Below are 18072 nucleotides of genomic sequence, written 5' to 3' on the forward strand. Positions count from 1 at the left end.
CTAAAAGATGATGCTGTGAAAGTGCTGCACTCAATATGTCAGCAAATTTGGAAAACTCAACAGTGGCCACAGGACTGGAAAAGGTTAGTTTTTATTTCAGTCCCAAAGAATGCTCAAACTACCACACAATTGCACTTATCTCACATGCTAGTAATGCTCAAAATTCTCCAAGCCAGGCTTCAACAGTACATGAACCATGAACTTCCAGATGTTCAAGCTGGGTTTAGAAAAGGCAGAGGAACCAGAGATCAAATTGCCAACATCCGCTGCATCATCGAAAAAGCAAGAGAGTTCCAGAAAAACATCCATTTCTGCTTTATTGACTATGCCAAAGCCTTTGACTGTGTGGATCACAATCAGCTGTGGAAAATTCTGAAAGAGATGGGAATACCAGACCACCTGACCTGCCTCTTGAGAAATCTGTATGCAGGTCAGGAAGCAACAGTTAGAACTGGACATGGAACAACAGACTGGTTCCAAATAGGGAAAGGAGTATGTCAAGGCTGTATATTGTCACCCTGCCTATTTAACTTACATGCAGAGTACATCATGAGAAACGCTGGGCTGGAAGAAGCACAAGCTGGAATCAAGATTGCTGGGAGAAATATCAATAACCTCAGATATGCAGATGACACCACCCTTATGGCAGAAAGTGAAGAACTAAAGAGCCTCTTGATGAAAGTGAAAGAGGAGAGTGAAAAAATTGACTTAAACCTCAACATTCAGAAAATAAAGATCATGGCATCCGGTCCCATCACTTCATGGGAAATAGATGGGGAAACAGTGGAAACAGTGTCAGACTTTATTTTTTTGGGCTCCAAAATACTGCAGATGGTGATTGCAGCCATGAAATTAAAAGACACTTACTCCTTAGGAGGAAAGTTATGACCAACCTAGACAGCGTATTAAAAAGCAGAGAAATTACTTTCCAACAAAGGTCCCTCTAGTCAAGGCTATGGTTTTTCCAGTAGTCATGTATGGATGTGAAAGTTGTAAAGAAAGCCGAGCGCCGAAGAATTGATGTTTTTGAACTGTGGTATTGGAGAAGACTCTTGAGAGTCCCTTGGACTGCAAGGAGATCCAACCAGTCCATCCTAAAGGAGATCAGTCCTGGGTGTTCATTGGAAGGACTGATGCTGAGGCTGAAACTCCAATACTTTGACCACCTCATGCGAAGAGTTTACTCATTGGAAAAGACCCTGATGCTGGGTAGGATTGAGGGCAGGAGGAGAAAGGGACGACAGAGGATGAGATGGTTGGATGGCATCACCGACTCAATGGGCATGAGTTTGTGTAAACTCCAGGAGTTGGTAATGGACAGGGAGGCCTGGCATGCTGCGGTTCATGGGGTCGCAAAGAGTCGGACACGACTGAATGACTAAACTGAACTGAACTAAGAATAATTTATTCACTCATTAATTTATTAACAAAACTTCACGAACCATTATTATGTTACAGACACCTTTCCAGCAGTGACTATATTTGCCCTCTGAGAAGTCTTGAATGGTCGAAATGAAGTGATGATCAGTCCTGATTTCATCCTTGTGGGACCATGCTAGCTCTTTTCTGCTCTCATTAAAGTAAGCCTAGGTCTTTGATAGTCTTCAAAAGATTAATAGACTGTCAATAAGAAAGACAAATGCACTTTTTGCTAACCTTATTGCTTCTCAGAGTATAACGTTGTTGTAGTGTTTTTCAAAATAAAACAAAACTGTCCTTCACTGGTGAAGATGAGATGAAGTGAAGACAGGAGTTAGAGAGCCCTATCCTACTTCTGTCCATAGCTAGTGTGTGTGTGGCTTCTTCAGCTTGGGCAGGTTTACTTTTCTAGTCACACTAGATGAAGGCTTTCACTACCTTGAAGCTACTCTGACTTTCAAAGATACTACTTCAAAACCTCCAGTGTTATTTGGATAAATAATTCCCACTTCCTGGAAGGGTCTTTTTATTCCTCATTTGTTTTTATTGTCGACAATTTTGGTTTGGTGATAGAGAAAGCTTTCTGGCAAAAGCTGTGTCTAAGACAAGGAAGCTAAGTCAAATGGCAGGAAGGTTCAACTTGGTCCTACCAGACCAAGACAAAAAGAAATTCACCCTTCTGGGAACTTAAGTGTCATGTGTATCCACTGCCCGAAAAACAGGAATTACATAGTTCTTCAGATATTATACTTAGGCAAAGAGGAGAACCGAAGCAGCATCCAGAACTCAGGTTTGGCTACACAACTACTTCACAATAATGCAACACTATGCACATGCCTAGAAGCCAGGCATATACTGGCATTCAGTAAATATTTGTGGAATAGGATATGATTTGGAATAGGATAGGATTTGTGGAATAGGAATGAATAGGAAAAAATCTCGAAAGGTGTCAATTGCAAATGTTGAAAGTAATTATCAATTCTTTGTTGTTGTTCAGCTGCTAAGTTGTGTCTCTTTGTGACCCCAGGGACTACAGCACACCAAGCTCCTTTGTCCTTCACTATCCCCTAGAGTTTGCTCAAATTCATGTCCATTGAGTCAGTGATGCTACCTAACCATCTCAGCCTTTGCCATCCACTTCTCCTTTTGCCATCAGTCTTTCCCAACATCAGGGTCTTTTCCAATGAGTCAGCTCTTTGCATCAGGTGGCCAAAGTATTGGAGCTTCAGCTTCAGCATTAGTCCTTCCAATGAATATTCAGGATTGATTTTCTTTAGGATTGACTGGCTTGATATCCTCATATAGCTGCAAATTCTTGTTTTTCTACTATAAATATGTGTTATTTGTATAATAATAGTTTAAAGATTGTAGCCTCAATTTTCTAGGAAATTACTGATTTTAAGCTGTAGTGAGGGCAAAGATGGGCCTGGATTTTTCTGGCTTTATAATTGCTGAGCTCGGCTTTATCATGAGCAGTATAGCTACAACCCTTGTGACTAAGTTCCTGGAAGACTGGTCCTTTTCAGAATCTGGATCAAGTTAACACTTTCTAACCAGTGGGGAAGTAACTACTTGGTTCTCTATGCAAAGGGCTTAAGAATCACAGAATGTTGAAGGTTGTCTTCCCTAATTTTTTTAGTTTTCAGATGAAGGAACTGTGGTTGGTAGCCTTGAGCAAACCAGTAGTGAAACTGGTATTAGGATTCAGCTCTTCTAACTGTGAGCACAATCCCCATTTTCTATCAGTCAGAAATCCAATAAAGAACTGGTGGCATACCTAACTGGGTAATTGAGGAAGATTTAATAAAGGCACTATTTTAAAGGTGTGGGCAGAGTTGAGATGATCCAGCAAAGGAAGCGATGCATTCAGGTCATGCAAAATGGTGAGCTGTTACATTCCTTGGCCTGAGGGAGACAGGAGTGGGAGCAGTTATAGAACCTAGAGAGATTAGGGGTAAGGAGAAGGTGCCTGATGTACTGGGGCCTCCAAGTAGAGGGACACAGTCCATCTGCAGCAACCAGAGAGACTGGTGACAAATAGCCCAGCCTCATTCTTTACCCAGCTGGAAACCAGAGGTCCAGAGCCTGTTGATGCAGTTCAAAGAGGTCAACATCTCAGGGCATAGAACAGTGAGGAAGGATGGAGTGTGGATTTAAGGGGCCTGTGGAAAATATCCATCACATCTGGCCTCGAGAAGATAACCCCAGTCCTATCTTTGTTCTCACTTCAGCTTTAAATCATTAATAACCTGGACAATTGAAGTAACATTTTTGAAAACTATTATTATACAAATAATACATATTTATAACAGAAAGCCAGGAGAATGGCATTGAAATATGTATAATATCGTATATGAAACGAGTCGCCAGTACAGGTTCGATGCACGATACTGGATGCTTGGGGCTGGTGCACTGGGATGACCCAGAGGGATGGTATGGGGAGGGAGGAGGGAGGAGGGTTCAGGATGGGGAACACATGTATACCTGTGGCAGATTCATTTTGATATATGGCAAAACCAATACAATATTGTAAAGTTAAATAAAATAAAATTTAAAAAAATAAAAACATTAATAAAAAATTAAATAAATAAATAAATAAACAGGGTGACAATAAAAAAAAAGAAAACCAGAACAATGCAGCTATTTAAAAAGATTATAATTACTTTCAACTCTTATGATTGATACTTTAAGACTTTTTATTCATTCACCCATCCATCCATTTTCATTCATTCATGCCATAGACATTTATAGAGTGTCAATGTGTGCCTCCCTGTTCTAGGCATGTGTATGTTGGAATAAACAAAATAGACAAGAATTCCTTCCCTCAAGGAGCTAACCCTCTAGGGGGGAAGAGTCCCAGTAAAGAACATAAATAACCAAAATGACAATATGTGAGATAGTGATTAAGGAATAAGAAGAAAAATAAAGCAAGGGAAGAAATAAGAGTGGTATGGGGGAGATATTGTAATTTTAAATAAAGTGGCCAGGGATCTTTGTGGGGGGGGTGTGTGTGCATGTGTGTGAAAAACAGGGAAAGCCAGTGAGCAATAACCACCTGTTTGTAGGGCTTTTCCTCTGGCTAATTGCTGAGTGTTCAGATAATGGAGAATGTAGGTGGTGTGACTTCCCCCCTCCCTCGCAGTTTCAAAATGTCTTTCTTTAGATTTTTTAAAGGGCAACGCTTTCTCCACTCCTTATATTAACCATTAAAAAAGTGCCATGGGGAAACCTCAGTGCAAGTTTATTAGCCAAATTATTGGTATCTGACCCTTTCTAGCTGGGTGACTTGGGGAAGTCATTTAACCTCTCTGAGCCTCAAGTTCCTCATGTGCGAAAATGAGGGTTTTGGTGACAAGGAAGGAAATCAGATTAGATCTGAGACAGACCTTGTGCCCAGCACACAGTTGATGGTCAATATATGGTGGCTTCTTCCCTTCTCTGGACAGGGCTGCATAAAAGGCATGTTCTGGGACTTCCCTTGTGGTCCAGTGGCTAGACCAAGCTCCCATTCCAGGGAGCCCAGGTTTGATTCCTTTTTGGGAAACTAGATCTCACATGCTGCAACTAAAGATCTGACATCCTGCAGTGAAAATCAAAGATATTACATGATGCAACCAAGGCCTGGCACAGCCAAATAAATAAAGAAAAATAAATATTTTAAAAAGGCATGTTTTTCTAAAAGTGCAGACTTCAGATCAACAGAACTGAGGACTTTGCTGAACAATCTATTAACAATAATAGCTGGCATTAACTGACAACTATGTACCAGGCAGAAATTTACATGTGTGTCTCGCTAAATCCTTGCAATTTAAGATGAGGCATTGGAGGCATAGACCCCCTTGCACAGGCAGTAGGTCACAGAAGCAAGGCTTGACTCCAAATCTGGCTGACATTAGCCTGTGCTTTCTTTACCAGGTGCTGTGCTCTTCCTCTCCCCTGCCCTGCCCCATGAGGAAGAGACAAGGATGGATGGAACCAGAGTGTAGGGAAGGATTTTCTCATAATTCAAAAGCCCATGAAGATCTCTAGACTACCAGGTAGGGACCGTTTATGACCCTGGAAAAACTTTCACTAAATACCATTGATACAGTGGTTCTGAAAGTTGGGAGTTGGACTGATTGCCTCTGAATCTCCTTGGTAGTCTTTTTTTTTTTAAATACAAATGCCAGGACTTTATCACTTGAAATTCTAGTTAAGCAGGTCTGACGCAATGCCTTGAGTGTTTATATTTTTCAACACGGTCCCAGGTGTTTCTGATATGCAGGCAGATTTGGAAAACACCTCCCAAGGGCCCAAATTATTAATAATAATGCTCCCTGGGACTCCTCTTTTCCCTTTGCCTGGTTGCCACCACGATCATGAATGGATAACTCTTCCCAATGGTATTAAGCATGCTGGGGTATCTAATCCAGGCTTCATCTGAATATTTTATAAAAATATTAAGATGATATTCCCTTGAAGCATTAAGAGGAGAGACTCCCTCCTGGTGAGCTCACTACTCAACATTCCTTGGCCATTGAAAGAACAGTCCATCAGCTGTTCTACTTTCTGGGCCACAACTTCTGTTAATACAAGCTCATTATGAGAGACCTTGTCAAACAGCTGAAATCAAGATACACAGTGTCTGTGCTGCTCCTTTCACTAAACGCTCTAGAAGCACCAGCCAAGCAAAGTGCAGTTGGTTGGCATAACTATCAGTGAACCTGTACAAGCTGCCATATCAGCAACTTCTTTTCCAAGGGCCCAAAAGGTTTTTTTTTTTTTTTGAGAAACAAAAGAACCTACTCTTTTCTTTGTAAGTTTCCACAAATGTGAGCTGGAAAATGGTGCTCACATCAGTTAATTATAAAATCAATTTGAGCCCCAAATGGCATCATTTAGGTCTCGGTATTAACATTTCTATCAAGAAAAAGGGCTCAGGTTATTGGCATGTCTGGGACTTTGGAGAGAAGAAAGTACTGGAATAACTCTGACCCAGTGGTCTTAAAGTTGTACATTTACCACCTTTCTTTGATAATCAAGACAGGAGAAAGCTACCCAGTTGTTCATATTCAATATAGATCATTTAGTTAGTCTACACTGACACCTTTGGGTCTATACCCATCCTGTTACTTTCTTGATGACAGCGAATGGATCTGACAGCTCTCCTCCTTCATCACAGCAAACATGGAATCAAAGCTTCTAATTGGGAGGGAGTTATGTTTTTTATTTTCTTTTTTTGAAAGATTGATCTTTTCTTACTTTTGGGTAAGGGTGGCTGTCAGTTCCTTATGAGTCTTCAAATGCCCCAATAAGTACTTTGAAAGTGAGTTGTATTGCCTTAAGGATATGGCTTAATCAGCATTTCCTTATGTATCTGATCTGTATGTTACCTTTCATCTTGGTGCTCATGTTTCTTGACCTGAGTTAAGCCTCTTCTTTGGTTTATTTATCCTAAAGTGTCCTATTTATATAAAAAAAACAACATGTTCAAAACTTAGAGTATTCTTTACTTTAGTAGTAGATTCACTATGTGATCCCTTAAGTAATGAACACAGCCAAGAAAATATATTAAATCAATACTCTCATTTTTGTAACTGTCCATATCTTATATGTCAGTATATACATGTAAAGATAGTCTTGTCATCATCTATTAGTTACTTTTCTTTCTAATAAATTAAAAACCCATATATTCTTTGACCTTATTTAATACTGTTTTGGGTTATTTTTTTCTGAGCGTTGCCTTTTAATTATTGGAGAGCATGTAAAAATATTAAAGAGTAAAATCATAGTCATAATCTATTGAGGGCATTTACATCAGATACTAATCTTTAAATGCCATACATGCATTAAGTTATTAAAACTACATTTTAAATTATGACACTGCTGCTGCTAAGTCGCTTCAGTCGTGTCCAGCTCTGTGTGACACCATAGACGGCAGCCCACCAGGCTCCACCGTTCCTGGGATTCTCCAGGCAAGAACACTGGCATGGGTTGCCATTTCCTTTTCCAGTGCATGAAAGTGAAGTCGCTCAGTCGTGTCTGACGCTTCGCAACCCCATGGTCTGCAGCCTACCAGGCTCCTCTGTCCATGGGATCCTCCAGGCAAGAGTACTGGAGTGGGAAATTATGACACTATTCTATAATTATTATCCTCTACTTTTAACCATTTTGCTTTTCTTTCTCAGCTGTCACCCCAAAGCTTATAGCTCAGAGAAAGTCCATTTTTTCCCTCCCTTGGAATAAAAAGAATTCCAATATATTAATACTTTTTTTACATCCTAAGTTAACTTGAATAGGCCTTCATGTAAATATTAGTCTTTTATGTTAAGATTGAAAACTTTTATTAGGTCTTTGTTACTAGCCCTGGAGTGGGATTTAAAGATGACAGAGGATTACTAAATTCATGCATTTGTTCATTCTTATAACAAGAATTTATTGAGTATTTACTACAAGTAGGACACTTTGGTAGACATTAGGAATACAGAGATAACATGCTCCAGATTCTTATTCAACATTTATTACAACACATTATCTAAGTGCAGTCTTTACTTACACCACTGGGGAAATTTCTTGATGCATTTTAGAGGCAAGTTCCCTCTGCCCAATGCAGGTCCTTCTTCCCTGATCCTCCCTTATTCTTATTTGTGAACTATTCTTGAGGAGCACCTGAGTTTTTATTGACTTGGTTTGTGCTCTGTCATTCAGTCTGGATCCAACGCTTTTGGTGGCGCAGAATCCATTTAATCTCCCAGCCCTACTGCCAGAATACTCTGCTATGTGGAGTCCTTGCACTGCATGCTCTTGAAGTACCCAGTATTTTAGAGACAGAGGGGATTTTACCTAAAGACAGAGATGGTTATCTGACTCAGTGCAGATGCTAATTAAACCATGATGCTGTCACCCAGGTCATGACCTTCTCTTGGATGGTCTTTCTTCCAAACTGGGGAGACAGTCCAGCCTTGTGATTTCTCTGAAAAACTTCAAAAATACTGTGTCTATACCTGTGATGGATTCATTTTGATATTTGGCAAAACTAATACAATTATGTAAAGTTTAAAAAAAAAAAAAAGAATAAAAATGTAAAAAAAAAAATACTTTGTCTCTGCAGCTTCCTTCTACTTCACTCTTTGACCCAATGTTTGCAACTTAATTCATAGGGGCTAATTCTTGTAAAATAAAAATGCCCTACTTAGCCTCTGATCTAGATGTAGGTTGGATTTCCAGCAACCATGGAAATAATTGGGAGGGAGAGTGGTGGATATAAAACCTCAGAGCAGCCAAAATAGCAGATGTCAAGGTCATGCACTGAAACCCATGCGATTTTTTTCTGTTTAATAGACTTCTAGGCCCCATGTTATTTTCTTATTGCTGCTGTAACAAATCACACAAAGTTTCATGGCTTAAAACAACACAAATTTATTCTTATTCTTATAATTTGGGGGGTCAGAAGTTTGAAATGGGTCTCATTAGGCTAGAATCAAGCTGTCAGGAACACTGCATTCCTTTCTGGAGATTCTCAGGGAGAAGCCACTTGCTTGCCTTTTCCAGCATCTCACTTCTAGCTGCCTGAATTCCTTGGGTTGTGGCTTTCTTCCATCATCAAAGCCAGCAATGGCTGATCGAGTCTTTCTCTTATCAAATCATTCTTTTTTTTTTTTTTTTAATTTGTATGCAGAGCTAGCCTTTAATTTTTTTTTTTATTTCTTACATATTTCATGGTGGAATACTTCTTATACTTAAGGTTCAATTCAATATTTATGTTCATAAATGACTACCCAGCACAACAGACATAAAAGTAATAATCCATGTACAAAATATTGCTAACAATACTTCAGTCATCTTTTTGTCTTTTAACTTAAACAGTGTACATCCTAACTAATAAAAAAGGCAAAATTCTATAAACAAAGTTTATCTCAATATGATGAGTTTTAGACCTGATTAGTATAGTGATTCTGAGTCATCAATTGCAAGCTAAATTATCATTATCATCATCACTGTGCAGGATGGTTCCAGGAAACTCCTTGAGGAATAGTGCTTAATCAGTGCAGACAAGTTTTTCAAACACCCTCTTAGTGGTGACCTTTTTCCTCCATGATCACCGTTTTTTTCTCTTTCTCCTCTCCCACTCATGCACACGTGGGGGTTTCTGCGAGAATTCGCCTTGCTGCACTGTGATTGGGGAAGACCTGAAACTGTGTTTATTAGGCATGTCCTATGCTTATTTTGAGCCAAGCAATGTGGAGGATGCAAAATGGTCACTTGTTCACATTCTTTTTGTCCTCAGTGAGTCTAGCTTTAGATGGACACCACTATAAGGACTCAGGCCTGAGACTCTTATCAAATCATTCTGACACTGAGTCTCCTACCTCCATGTTTCACTTCCGAGTACACCTGTGATTACACTGAGCCCAACCAGTAATTCAGAATAATCTCCACTTCTCTGGGTCAACTGATCAGAAATCATAATTTTCACTTGCTGTTTAGCACAGTATATTGAATATACTGTCTCTAGGAATTAGGACATGAACACCTTGTGTTGTCACTTCAGTCGTGTCCAACTCTTTGCAACCCTATGGACTGTAGCCCAGCAGGCTCCTCTGCTCGTTGAATTCTCCAGGCAAGAGTACTGGAGTGGGTTGAAGTGCCCTCTTCCAGGGGATATTCCCTGACCCAGGGATTGAACCCACTTCTGTTAAGTCTCCTACATTGGCAGGCAGGTTCTTTACCACTAGTGCCACCTGGGAAGCCCATGGACACCTTTGCGAGGACATTATTCTGCCTTCCACACCCAGGCTCAACTATACATATCTCTAGTTCATGGTAATACAATTACAGTTATTCTAAGTATGAGCTTTTAAAGTAGTGAACATTGTGACTGGTGGACAGTACACACAATTGCATCTACAACAGCGGAGGAAAGCTAAAAGCCTAATGTCAGAGAAGAGATCAAAATTGAAAATTAGCCACAGAATTAGCAAATCATAGAGTCTGAGGTCTCAGAGAATGGGGGAAAATTCTCTCTACCATTTCAGTGGTGCCTGGGAATATTTTGTCTTATGACACAAAACTTTAAACACTGTTTATAAATATAACCCTGCCTGAGTCATTAAGAAAATGTTTTATTCAGTTTTAAAAACAAGTGGCACACCATATTTTTTAAAAGAGGATTTTAAAAAATGAAGCCATAAGATATCCAGGAAAAATCTAGTGAGTATTCATCTGATTTCTGAACAAGAAGCATTTTCTAAGCATGAAAACAAAGAAATGAAAACAGAAAGGGAGTCATATTTTAATATAAATAGATACTAATATTTACATATTTAAAACAATGTCAAATTAAAAGATAAATAACAAGCTGTGAAAACTATTTGTCACAAATATGACATTCAATAACCTTAACAGAGTTCATACAAATCAATGAGAAAAATATTAAGGCCACAGAGAAAAATGGGTATGTTATGTGTAGACAGTTCATAGAAGAATAAAATATTGGTGGTAAATTAGTATATATAAACATTCAAATTCGCTGGTAATAAAAAATGAAAACAGTATGGCAGTTTTAACTTATCAAATGAACACTTTTAAAAATTTTGTTATTATTGTTTTGTGTGTGTGTGACTACACTGGGTCTTTGCTGCGACACGTGGGCTTCTCTGGTTGTGGCTCACAGGCTCTAGAGCTTAGAAGCTGTGGCACTAGCTTATTTGCTTTGTAGCATGTGGGATCTTAGTTCCCTGATCAAACCCTGTCCCCTACATTGGATGACAGATTCTCAACCATTGGACCAGCAGGGAAGTCCCAACACTGTTTTTTTCAAAAATGATAATATTTAATGTTGGTGAGGGTGTGGTAAAATATGACCCTCATATAGATAGTACAAATCATCTGGAAGGCAATTTGACAATATGTAACAAGGGCTTTATAGGTACTTATGTATTTTGACTTATTAGTTCTACTTTTAGGTATTTATTCAGAAGAAATAGAGACAACTATTTATGACAAAAGATGTTCATAGTTATTTATAATAAAACAGTTGATTTATCCCATGAAGGTAATGGTTAAATGAAGTATGATGCATTTATATGATAGACCCTTAAAGAGTCATTAAAACATATTTTCAAAGAATGTTTAGTGATATAGAAAATATTAAGTGAATTGTATCATTTATTCTGTATTTAAGAAACACTTTCTATACAGAATAAGGTGAGAAAAAAATTACATCAAATGTTAAGTTATAGGTTTGTGAGTAACTTTTGCCTTATTTCTTCTTTTCCAAATGTTCAAGCTTTTAAAAATAGGCATATGTTTACTTTTATACTCAGAATTGTTTTGTTTTTCATAATAAAAAATAGAGATGTACATACACTTTAGAAAGATTTTCAGATAAAATGATTTAATTGTTTAGGTGTCTGAGGCTTCAGTTATGTAGACAGTTCATCCACATGAAATTTTTTTCTCCCAAAATGGTGGATCAGACATTAGTATACTTTGGAAATGCTAGCTTACTTGAATAAAATATAAAACTAGATTCATTTAACTTGGTTTAAGTGTTTGGCTTATGGCAGCATTTTTCCAAGTGTGTTTCAGGTAAATGGAGAACTTTAAGTTGTCTTGTGAGAAAAAAGCATTTGGAGTTCAACTACAATTAGAGAATACTGTATACTGTATTCCCTTCTTCAGTCAGTTCAGTTCAGTTGCTCAGTCGTGTCCGACTCTTTGCGAACCCATGAATCGCAGCCTCCCTGTCCATCACCAACTCCTGGAGTTCACCCAAACTCATGTCCATCGAGTCAGTGATGCCATCCAGCCATCTCATCCTCTGTCGTCCCCTTCTCCTCCTGCCCCCAATCTCTCCCAGCATCGGGATCTTTTCCAATGAGTTAACTCTTCTCATGAGGTGGCCAAAGTATTGGAGCTTCAGCTTTAGCATCAGTCCTTCCAATGAACACCCAGGATTGATCTCCTTTAGGATGGACTGGTTGGATCTCCTTGCAGTCCAAGGGACTTTCAAGAGTCTTCTCCAACACCACAGTTCAAAAGCATCAATTCTTCGGCGCTCAGCTTTCTTCACAGTCCAGTTCTCACATCCATACGTGACCACTGGAAAAACCATAGCCTTGACTAGACGGACCTTTGTTGGCAAAGTAATATCTCTGCCTTTTAATATGCTATCTAGGTTGGTCATAATTTTCCTTCCAAGGAGTAAGTGTCTTTTAATTTCATGGCTGCAATCGCCATCTGCAGTGATTTTGGAGCCCCAAAAATAAAGTCTGACACTGTTTCCACTGTATCCCCATCTATTTGCCATGAAGAGATGGGACCAGATGCCATGATCTTAGTTTTCTGACTGTTGAGCTTTAAGTCAACTTTTTCCCTGCTTAGAGACTCACAATTCACATTAACATTTTCAAGGCTCTGAAAAGTCCAACAGTAATGAAACCTGCTTAGTTTTGTTTAAAGAGGGTTTCTCAGAGTAATACTCTTCAGAATTCTATTGAATAACACCTATTAACATCTCTGCACAAATCATGTTTCCTGTATGTGACAAACTGGAAAATCATGGGCTTAAGAAAAGCTCAACTGACTCATTTATTTCAGCTCACAACTTTGTAGACTCTGAAGCTAAGATGATGTGAGTCCAGTTTGGATGAAATTTTTAGGGACTATCAAGACAATTCTAGCTGGGTGGAGAGGCTCTGTGTGGTAGCTGTATCCTGTCAAAGACTTCAAGCTATCTTTCAGGTTGCCAGATTCCTGTTCTAAATCCCATCATCAGCCCCAAGCCAGTGAGTTCCCAGAGTCTTTGACCTGCTGAAGGTTTTCCTTTCTAAGCACAGTGTGCCCAATGGGAACAGAACTTTCCTGGCAGTGATCTGAAGGGGGACTGAATGTCCAGCTTCCTGCTCCAGATTGTAGAATAGTGTGTAATCCCTTAGTCACACCTGTTACATCCGAGTGGGTGTGACGAGGGAGTCCATTGCTAGGAAGTAAATCTTGTTTTAAAAGACAAAGAATACACATGGACTCTCAGATTGTATTCTCTAAGAGTTCTGTTATATTCCTGGAGCCTCTGCCTCTTTTCTCTAGCTTCACCAGATTCTCTCCTAGAAAGAGGTGGAAATGGGGAAGAGGGAGAGGGAGACTGGTGTGAAACATATGCCATCCTACTTAGATTCACAGACCCCCATGATCCCAGAGTAGGCTGAGAGCTTCATGACTGTCTCATCCAGTGGCTTGTGGATATCTGGAGTTTATTGGACAGAGTGGCCTTTAGGGGATCCTCTAGATCCATATTTACCACTTCAACCGCAGCAACTCTGCTTTTTTAATATATTGGAGATGCAGGTTAAAATTTTGTTTGAGAAAAGACACCTGCTGCTAAAAGCAACAACTGAAGACAGAGGGTCTAGTCCAGCTGCATGCATGAATCTCTGCAGCAAGCAGTCGTGCATCTTCTTCTCAGACCCTTCTAGTAACCAGGAGCTCATTACTATTCCATATTTGGTTGTCTGTTATGTGAAACAGAAATCTGCTTCCTGGAGCCATTTGTCCCAGTTCTGCTTTCTGGAGACAGATAGAAATAGTGTAAACCAGTTTCCAACTTAAAGCTTGCCCAGAGCAGGGGCTTGGTCAGTTTTGTTCTTTAGTGCATGCAGGGGGAGCTTAATAAGTAATTTTTGAATGAATGAATGGATGAGTACCTTCATGTATCTGCTGTAAGATCACCAAATGACGTGGGTCTTAAAAATGGATACAACCTAAGGGCTCACATGATGCCAGCTTCCTGTCCCTCCTCAGGCTGTCTTCTCTGTTGAAGAAGTCCCAGATAGAGTGCCAGTGTGCTAAGGATCACTGGAGAAGAGGCAAAGGCCTTTGGGATTTAACTACTTCTGCCTAGTGTTTCTGAAAAAAAGCTGAAACAGAACTATTGCATAAAAGTAAGGTTGATAACCATGAGGAAAGCTATCAGCCTCTTGTCAGGGAAGGAAGCATGAGGATCATGCTTCCGTGCCCTCATCATCAGTAGTCACTGTAGGACTTGAGGGGCACTGGAAAGTCCCATCAGCTCCCGTGATAGGACCAGAAACTTCACCATTAGAGAGTCATTCCTTGGGGTAAAGTACTCATCCCCTCTAAATGTAAACACTGGTTGTACTGAATTGCCAACACTTCAGAGAGAATAAGCTGATTGGGTTGTTTTCTTTAAGGATTAAGACACCCTCAAGATACTGAATTCTGGGGAAGAACTCAGAGAGAGAAGAGGCAAAGGCAAGTGAGCTGGAGGGGGAAAATAAAGTACATTTGGTTTGACTTGATACATGCACAGGGTCCCCCCACCCCCATAAGCTGCTTTGGTGTGGGGTGTTGGCCTGGTTCCATACAAATCTTTTGAAACTTCAGAAGAACCCTTCTCACACCCCACCCCACCATTGTGAGTCTCCCAGGTGAGTTAAAGTAATACCGATGGATGCTGAATGTGTTCAAATGACTATCAGGCCACTGGGGAAGGTATCCAAGCTTTCATTAGGTCATTCTCTCACCATAGAAGGGAAAAACCAATCCCTGACAAGCACACGGCTGATTATTAGCCGTGTGATGAAGTGTTACTTCCTGAACAGGACATTCACAATTCTTAAGAAACTCTTTCTCAACCAGAGTGAGTGACAGTTTTAGAAAATGAAGGCCTTTGTTTTCTTCCTCTATGTGTGTCTCCCCACTTCCCTGAACTTCCCCCACTTCACACCCTCTACCCTAGAAGGAAGATTTGATTTGGGAATGTGTGTGCCCACCCTGTGGGGGGAGGCACTTAGAAAACTGCAGTTTACCTGCCCTGATAGAACTTGAATTACCCGTATAGACTTCTCTTCCATGGTCCTTGCAGCCAAATGTTGCTTTTTTTTTTTTCTTTCCAGATAATGCAAGTAATATCATTATCCATGTGGGGGTGTGTTTACTATTCTGAGATCACATTAACATTACTCATTTAACGATCAGCAATGTTTTGAAACCAACTGTCTCACCATATCCTAGAGTGGGAATTTTTTTCTCTACTGATGCTTTGATTGATAAAGACTGTTTATGACCATGACCTTTAAGATGCACAGTTTGTGGGGTGTAAGACTGGGGCGAAGGGAGGAGAAGGCCATCCAATCAGCAGGATCAGTGAATGCAGCGCACACCTCCTGGCAGGTTGGATACTTTCTGTATTGGTGGAGGGCTCAGGAAGCTGCTCGAAGCTGCTCAGACTGAGCAACTGAGACTGAAACTGACTGACGCTCTCAAAAGTGGCTTCTTGGATTTTCAATTCCGGTTGATATGAAGGATGATGAGGTGCTGTCTTCTCTTACGAATCAAACACGGAATCAGTGCCTGTTTTACGGCAGGCCCTGCGCACAGGAGTGAGAGTAAAGACTAATAAGATGTCATTCCTCACCCTGAACTTTTTTCAGTCTAGCAGAGAGACAGACATGTAAATAAGTGTGGTAGATACCTGACAGAGATATCCTGTGGCAGATCAGAGAAAGTAGTCAATTTCCTAAGGAGAGGGAAAGTTAGAGAAGGCTAAAGAGATAGCCCTTTGTTAATAAATAGACACTTATCTAGGTGAGAATGAGATGCAAAGACAAAAGAAAAAAATTCTTTTGCATTTAAAAAAATATATGGAAACGTATGGAACAGCGTGGTCTTTGGGAGAATTTCTAGAAGTTCTAAGTTCTAATATAAGTTGGAGAGAGGGAGGGAGAATAGTAGTAATAAAATATAGTAGTCAAATCAAAGAACCCCTGGTAGGCTCTGAAAATGGGTTTTTATTCCACCGTATAAGCAATGGGAAGTTGATCACTAGGCTTTAAGGAAGATAGGGACTTACCAGAGTTTCATTTTGGAAAGATCACTTGGGTGTTTGTGAGGAGAATGCGTCTGAAGATGGCAAGACAGGAGGCAGGAAAATTCATTGAGAGGCTGTAAAAAGAATTCAAGAAAAATGTGAGAATTGCAACTTAAGGTAGTGGGTGTGTGGATTAGAGGTTTTGAAAGATATAATTTCCAAAACTCGGTGGACATGTAGCAGGGAAGGAAGTGGAAGTTGAAGGAAAATGAGAAACTTGTGATGACGCCCAGAGTTCTAGTTTGAGTGACTACAGATGATGTGGCGAGCAGGGGGTGTGAGAGAGAATGAATTCAGGTGTATGCGTGTTGGATTTGAGATGCCTGTGGGATATCCAAGTGGACATGCCCATCGTGCAGTCAGTTACGTGGGCTTGAGGCTCAAAAGACAGGTCAGAGATGACCAGAAAAATACGAAAGTCGTTTGCATGTTGGTGGTAGTTAAAATCATGGCAGGGGATAGCTATGTCCTGTGAGGACAGAAATCCAAGGATATTTCCTTCAACTCGTCAACCAAAAGTAGCGAGCAAAGAAGAAGGAGCCAGAAAGGGAAACTGAAGGAGAAGAAAGGGAAACTGTGGCAAGAATGGCAGGGAAGAGGGTTTCAAGATGAAATGGTGCCAAAATCTCTTTGGCTGAAGTTCCTAGGTGACTGCTGTCTAGCCTCTTTGAACAAAGGGGTTCAGCACACATTTATTAAGAATAGATTTGGTGCTAGGAACTACCCCAGCTGAGGACAAAGAGCTATAGCAATGGGCCCTAGGGAGCCTCCAGACCAGTAGGGACACAGATAAATAGATAATCCCTTTACAACATAGTAAATGTGTTGAAAGAGTCTAAACAGGGTGCTATGAGACCATGAGCTATGGGGCTTCTCAGGTGGTGCTAGTGGTAAAGAAGCAGCCTGCTAATACAGGAAACAATAAGAGATGCAAGATTGATCCCTGGGTCGAAAGATTCCCCTGGAGGAGGGCATGGTGGACAGAGGAGCCTGGTGGGCTACAGTCCATAGGGCCGCAGAGAGTTATACACGACTGAGGTGACTTAGTATGCACACACAAACAGGCTGCTGTGGACCGTAGGAAGGACTCCCAGATCATCCTGGTTGACTGTGTCACATACTTCAGGAAGGCCAGTGAGGCCAAAACTCACCCACAGAATAAAGGCACCCATTGACCCTGAAGGAGAGCAGTGCCTGTGCTCCTGCAAGGTGTGAAGTCAGGTTAGAGGAGGTGGGGAGAATATGAGTGTAAGGAAATGGATACTGTGCATGTTGACAAGGCATTCAGAAGGATTACCTGTGAAAGAAGAGAGCTTCAGCAAAATGTCAGTATTTAGGACTAGTAATTTTGATATGTACAAAAAAGATCTTCATGACCAAGATAAGTATGATGGTGTGATCACTCACCTAGAGCCAGACATCCTGGAATGTGAAGTCAAGTGGGCCTTAGGAAGCACCACTACGAACAAAGCTGGTGGAGGTGATGGAATTCCAGTTGAGCTATTTCAAATCCTGAAAGATGATGCTGTGAAAGTGCTGCACTCAATATGCCAGCAAATTTGGAAAACTCAGCAGTGGCCACAGGACTGGAAAAGGTCAGTTTTCATTCCAATCACAAAGAAAGGCATTGCCAAAGAATGCTCAAAGTACTGCACAATTGCACTCATTTCACATGCTAGTAAAGTAATGCTCAAAATTCTCCAAGCCAGGCTTCAGCAATATGTGAACCATGAACTTCCTGATGTGCAAGCTGGTTTTAGAAAAGGCAGAGGAACCAGTGATCA

At 40.4% G+C, this 18072-nt stretch overlaps 1 protein-coding gene across 1 annotated transcript in view; it reads right to left on the minus strand.

The window, feature by feature from the left end:
• Positions 1-6810, minus strand: part of LOC105001254 (talanin-like) — a 161955-nt gene extending 155145 nt beyond the window's left edge. Inside the window, 1 exon segment of the mRNA XM_010857439.1 lies at positions 6792-6810. Coding sequence (XP_010855741.1) covers positions 6792-6810 — 19 coding nt within the window.
• Positions 6811-18072: the final 11262 nt, after the last annotated feature.

Source organism: Bison bison, unplaced genomic scaffold (genome assembly GCF_000754665.1).
Source record: "Bison bison bison isolate TAMUID 2011002044 unplaced genomic scaffold, Bison_UMD1.0 scf7180017864380, whole genome shotgun sequence".
Classification (NCBI taxonomy): domain Eukaryota; kingdom Metazoa; phylum Chordata; class Mammalia; order Artiodactyla; family Bovidae; genus Bison; species Bison bison.